The sequence below is a fragment of the Salarias fasciatus genome, chromosome 23 (genome assembly GCF_902148845.1).
Source record: "Salarias fasciatus chromosome 23, fSalaFa1.1, whole genome shotgun sequence".
NCBI classification, from domain to species: domain Eukaryota; kingdom Metazoa; phylum Chordata; class Actinopteri; order Blenniiformes; family Blenniidae; genus Salarias; species Salarias fasciatus.
In genome coordinates this window covers 5,568,731-5,574,730 of record NC_043766.1, presented here as the reverse complement: position 1 = coordinate 5,574,730, position 6,000 = coordinate 5,568,731, and the positions used below count along the sequence as shown (strand labels likewise).

At 46.8% G+C, this 6,000-nt stretch overlaps 1 protein-coding gene across 1 annotated transcript; it reads right to left on the bottom strand.

Annotated features, from left to right (window-relative positions):
* Nucleotides 1-1,452: 1,452 nt before the first annotated feature.
* Nucleotides 1,453-4,602, bottom strand: slc10a4 (solute carrier family 10 member 4). The gene is made up of 3 exons (XM_030083549.1): nt 3,962-4,602; nt 3,482-3,692; nt 1,453-2,134 (listed from the first exon to the last, which is right to left on the bottom strand). Exons 1-3 carry the CDS (start codon nt 4,492-4,494, stop codon nt 1,607-1,609), a joined length of 1,272 nt encoding a protein of 423 aa, XP_029939409.1. The 5' UTR covers nt 4,495-4,602; the 3' UTR covers nt 1,453-1,606.
* Between the last annotated feature and the right edge of the window lie 1,398 nt (nt 4,603-6,000).

Here is a 6,000-nt window from a genome sequence, read left to right as displayed (position 1 = left end):
TTTAAAAGTACTCATGGTGTAGAGTGTAGCTTCGTTTGACTTCACATGAACTCAAGCACTAATAATAAAATTGAAGCACAGATAACGGCATCATTCCGGTACCTCTTGTGCTCTGGCAGTAAATTGAATTACTTTGCAGCAGGTTTGGTCCCAAACAACAGAATTACGCTGACGTCTTCAATGTGGATTTTTAATCAAATGTAGAGGAAAGTACATGGAAATTGGAGTTTTAAATACTGCAGTTCTCTCCTGGGAACTGGAGAAAAAAAAGCACTGGCCAGTGCTTTTGTTTCATAATTTCCTAAATTGTATGAGCATTGGACTTTAAATGAGCCAGATAGCAGGCTGCTTCCAAAACGGCAGAAATGTGGATTTCAAAGCTCAATGAGAATAAATGGAGAGAAGCAGTTTCACAAGGCAGCTGTGTTATTCAAGATATGGCCCAAAAACCAGTCACTTTGGGGTTTGTTTGTTTTTTTTAATTTTTCAAAACCACTAACTCGTAACAGAAGATTTTCTGGAGTGTAAAAAAAAAAAATTACGAGGAACTTAATTTGGAGCCTGGATCTCATGTGGTCAAAGTGCAACTCGAAGAAGTCAATGGCTCAAGTCCCACTTGGTGTTTCCGCATCAGGACAGAGTCGATCTGGTCTCGGTCTAATCAGGTCCAGTAAATATCAATCTCGCCAAAAAAAAAGACTCGTGACTAAAGCAGCCAGTTTGGTTTGATCTCTTTACATCTTTAATTCTCTTCATACAGCTCTTCATAACATACACATGTGGTACAGTTCAGACTGTTTAGCTGTGGAAATCTGCACATAGATGAATGTGATGTGTGTCTTCAGTGGTGCGCTCTCCCGGTTCCTGGTCCGGCCCTCCTCGAATCCAGACACCCAAACGTCGGGTGCGTTGATCCGGGGCCTCATCAGAACCGGGCCAGGGCCGTGGCCCTCCAGGACCAGAGGAGACCGCGTTACATTCCTCGGCAGTCTCACTTCGGGTAACAACACTGACGTACATTCATCCCCTGCAGACCGACGCCGACGACGAAGCAAGTCTCCACTTCAGAACTACATTTCACCTGTTTTTGTTCCCACACCTCAAACCAGTTTGAAAACTGGAGGTCCCCACAACATGGGTAAAACATTCAGCCATGCATTCACACACACACACACACACACACACACACACACACACACACACACACACACACACACACACACACACACACACACACACACTCACTCGTTTCACATCATGAATCAGTCTCCATCACACTTCATCTCCTCTCTGTTCTCCATATGCTTTTTAAATAAAACTTTTAATAGTTTTAGCCTCCAGTTTGTATTTAGAATTACATATTATAATACACACACGCAGACACACACGCGCACTTTAACATCAGTGTGTTCACGTTGTTGTTCGATCACAATAAGAATCGGTGGTTAAGTGGCCTGAACTATGCCGATGACATGAAGCTCCTCTTTGCAGTCGAGTTCAGTGATAAATATTCTGTCTTTTTCTTGCAGTTTTTCTTCTCGATGACGGCAACTTACATGTTAAATCCGCTTTATCTCCGACACCAGAGAGAAGAGCCGATACTCGTTTACACAGCGGTGGGATCGGGAGGACAGGGGTCCAGCATGATGGTGTTCGGGTCGCTCACTGTCACCGCGCCGTAGGACGAATCGAAGTCCTCGTCGTCGTGGAACCTCTGATACGTGATGTCCGTGTCCTCGCCGTCCACCGCCGGGTCCGCTTTATGCAGGACCTTCTTCCTGTACATCCTGTAGGCCAGGATGAAGATGCCGGCCTCGGCCGCCTGGAAGAGAGCGTAGAGCAGCGGGAACATGTACATCCCTCCCATCAGCTGAGGGGGGAAGGCCAGCTTCAGGATGGCGGTGCACAGCTGCACGTTCTGGCACCCGGTCTCCAGGGAGACGGACCTCCGGCTGTTGGGGGGCAGGTCAAAGAGCACGGCCAGGCCGTAGCCCGCGGCGTAGCCGCACAGGGGCATCAGCACGGCCACCACGTAGACGGAGGGCGGGATGGTGGAGAGCAGCTCCGGCCCCAACATGGCCGCCGTCAGGATGAAGAGCATCAGCAGGGTGACCAGCAGAGACCACAGGGAAGCCTGCAGAGACCACCGCACCGGGTCAGGGACGCCACATGCTCGCTTCGACAGTGCTTCCAAATAAAAGCATCTTGCAAACATGGAACTTTTATTTTTTGGTGAAGAATAATATCAGCATGAATAAATAAATTCAATAATTCACCACAGTGCTACCGTAATATTGTCCCTTTAACCTTCAATAAAGATGAAGTAGCAGACCGCTGTCCGGGACAGACAGGGACAACAGTTCTGAGAACGGTGAGATCGTCATCGGAGGTCATTGTAACCAGTGACGTGGGCGAAGTTACAGCAAGTCTTCCATACTGACACTGCTACTTTGGCTTTGCACATTTTCTCCTGGGTTGGAAAAACTGGCTTTGGACTGAAACCACTGACTGAGACACAAACATGGCAGCACTACAAGTACACCTCTATATTTATGAAGATCCATATTGGTAAAGTCTTTCTGATGAAACTTAAGAAAGGTGTGACAATGAAGAGATTTCGTCTGCATGTCAGAGTTCACTGGATTAGACGATTCGGTTCACTGTGAAGGATAATCTTCAAACATATACGAGGTATACTTAAATGAGAGGCATTAAAAAACTTTCAAGTGGCATCCTGTTTCTTTCACTGGGTTATATATTTATTTAATTATTTATTTGTTTGTTTTTTATTTCTGTAGTTAAGTCCTCCGCTGTAAGCCATATAGTATGTCTGAGAGTGAATGTGTGCTCAGCAGGAGGGGCAGGGCACACCTTGGGGCTCTCTGAGGCCTTTTGCATCAAATGCTGATCCATTTGAACGAGAAAAGAATGGGTGAAGAACAGGAAAAAGATTGTTGCTCGTGGTTTAAAAAGCTCTGGATTCTGTTTTCTCTCTTTCTGTCTCTCTTTTGTTTTCTTTCACTTTTCATTTATATTCCAGTATATGATTCTCTAAGCTTATTCATCATGTTTCAGTGTAAATAATTAAGTTTATATTTATTTGTCTCATGATCAGCGATTGGATTCTGACAATCTGGCGGAATAAAATCATTCAAACAGCCAGTGATTAGCCATTTTGGAGCTGAAGTAACCATGGAGGCAGAATCGTTACCTCAGACGTTCCTGCCTCCTGTGATGAAGTGACCCTCCCTCTTGTGTGTGTCTTTTATCAGAAATAATAACAGGAAAGCTCCTCCTCACACTCTGCCTCTGATGTCACTGTTTCTGTGGTCAGCGGCACCGAAAATTACGCACTGCGCTTTTTGCGCAAAGCATTTGTCCCCTCGCCTCTGTTCAGAGACCCGCCAAGTGACACGAACTGGATGGAATCCCTCAAGTGGGAAATAACTTAGGGGAAAAAAAAGACAAGTTCACGCGTTACCTTCAGAACGATGTCAGCCACGCGCGTGTAGCGGTACCTGAGCAGCACCCCAAGCCCGATGGGGATAAGAGTGCTGCACAGGGTCAGGATGATGGCCCCGAAGGGCATGAGGTTGACCACGGGAGTGTTGATCCAAGCTCGACTGTAGATCCACAGACAGAGTGGCATCAGGACGAGAGCCAGCAGAGTGGACGATATGGTCATGATGATGCTGAGGACACAACAACAGTGACTCGCCTTTAGTTGACTGAGCGTGCGGTTTCTTCACAGACTGAGATCATTTCAATCAAGTTTGTCACATTTCAGAATCTCCTCAAAGCCACTAACAGAACTTTAGTCGCGCGTAAAGTTAAAAAAATACTTTTATCTCCGTGCGTAAATGTCAGGGAAACTGAGAGACGCGCGCTCCTTAGAAAAGACTTGGATTCATGAACCTCTCACAAAACTCATTACGCGTTATGTAGTAGAAAAAAAATCTACCTGAGGTTCATTTCTCCGTGCACCAGCAGCGACATGATGTTTGACAAGTTCCCTCCGGGACAGCAGCCGCAGAGGAGAACGGCCATCGCTGCTACATCGTCCAGAGAGAAGGCTAAAGCCAAAAGAAAGGCCACCAAGGGCATGATCACAAACTGACACACTAAAGCCAGCAGCACCCCGATCGGTCTGCGGATATGTTCTCCGAGCTGACTAACCTCCACCGTGCAGCCCAGCCCCAGCATGGTGAAGCACAGCACCAGTCCCACAAACACGTTGATTCCGTGACTCAGAGGGGAATCCCAAAAAGCAGGCACCAGGTGAGGGGATTCCGCTGGCGGAGCCCCCGCGAACGCTGCTCCGGCAGCAGGCGCGGACGCGCCGCTTTCTCGGAAGACAGCTCTACCGACCGCTCCTAGTCCACTCATGACGGCGTCCCCCGGAGAAGGCACAACTCGCTTCAAAGTGTCTGATGTGAGAAAGTTGAGCGGGCCAGCAGTCTGCACGCTGCCTCCCGGAAGGCTGGAGTTCTCCATGGAGCAACAGGAGGACGGAGGCTCTCCACAGGGCCGTGCGTACCTGTGGATGCTGGTGCGTAAAGTGATTCCCCTAGCGGCGCTCAGTCACTAATAAGACACTGCAGAGGATCCAGGGACCGGCGGCTGTGATGATGGAGACATGGTGCCGACTTAAAGAGACTCACTGAGTCATACTGATGCCACGGATTGGCTCCGCGCTGGACAGCTGGAGGGGAGGTTGCGCTCAGTAAGAGTGGTCTGGCCAATCAATTGCGCCCAGGCTTTCCTTTTATACGGAGCTCCGCTCCCTGTGGACAGAGACCAGGCTGAAATGTCACAGCAGCGGCTGCATAATGACATTTTCAGACCTGAAAAAATACACTCAAGCCACACTGATGCTGTTTACTCTTCACCATGTCTGCAAAACTGCAGAGATTACAGGGAAATTTAAGCTGCTGTGGTGTGGATAGATGTTTGTCGCGGTGGAGTGAGCAGAGTCCGCGTGAATAAAAACTGTGCTGATCTTTATAGTCGTGCAGCAAACTGTGAAAACCCGCGTGCGCGTTTCCTTTGTTTGTTATGCCCTTTTAATAAGGAGAGGGCGCATTACGCACGACTCGTACGACTCGACACTTCCAGCTTAATGGTGCGACTTTTATCTGTTCAAGGCCCTCATCATCATCATCATCATCATCATCATCATCATCATCCATGGCACAGTACAAACTTTTGATCAGTGTTCATAAAATGATTTTAAAAATAACATGTATCGAAATGAAGCATGTTTTCACGGTGTGTTACAGTCATGTGATACAATTAAGCTCGATGTTGTTCTGCACAGGCAGTAGATTGTTTTTAATGAACTAAACTCTGGTTCCAGTTTGTTTTCCTGTCCTCAGCTGTTGCCTCCAGATCATGTCCAACAGACAGACAGTTCAAATTTAATAGATCTGCCCAAATATTACCAAGAACAGACCACTTCCTTTGTGGATATTCATTTTGGAAAAACATGAAGTACTTCAGAGTGGACAGTTTAGCCACTGTCATTCTTGAAGGTTGAAGTCAGTTTTTGAACTTATAATCGCTAGCAACAACACTAATAAAGACCCAGATGAGAGATGAATTACACTTTGTTTTTTAAGATTTTCCTAAAGACTCCACCACATACAGAGGACAGGCCCAGCAGGCAGTGAGTTAACAGTGGTCCTGTATGACCTCCAGGATTTTTAATTCACACGCAGACACCTGAATTGTAATTCAGTGTGATGTACTGACCTAACAGCCCGATAACGAGTATGTTTGCTTCACACCACTTACAAAAATCTCTTTCAACTTATACTTGTATATGGCTGGTCAAAAGCCTCTTTTTTGTAGTCTGAAGGTCTGGTCATTGAATTACATTTGAGGAATGACTGCTGGAGATGACTGCCTTCAGTTGCTTTGGGAGAAAAAAAAAAAAAAGCTAAAGAGATGATACTGTCCATTCGACACTGAAACCTTTGCCAAGGACAGCTGAGGGTGACA

What these genes read in the sequence shown, in the direction of transcription:
- slc10a4 (XM_030083549.1), bottom strand. Translation starts at nt 4,494, where the DNA reads ATGGAGAACTCCAGCCTTCCGGGAGGCAGCGTGCAGACTGCTGGCCCG. An exon ending in CACGGAGAAATGAACCTCAG is followed by an intron (nt 3,693 to 3,961) that starts GTAGATTTTTTT and finishes TTGTGTCCTCAG; the next exon opens with CATCATCATGACCATATCGT. An exon ending in TGGCTGACATCGTTCTGAAG is followed by an intron (nt 2,135 to 3,481) that starts GTAACGCGTGAA and finishes TGGTCTCTGCAG; the next exon opens with GCTTCCCTGTGGTCTCTGCT.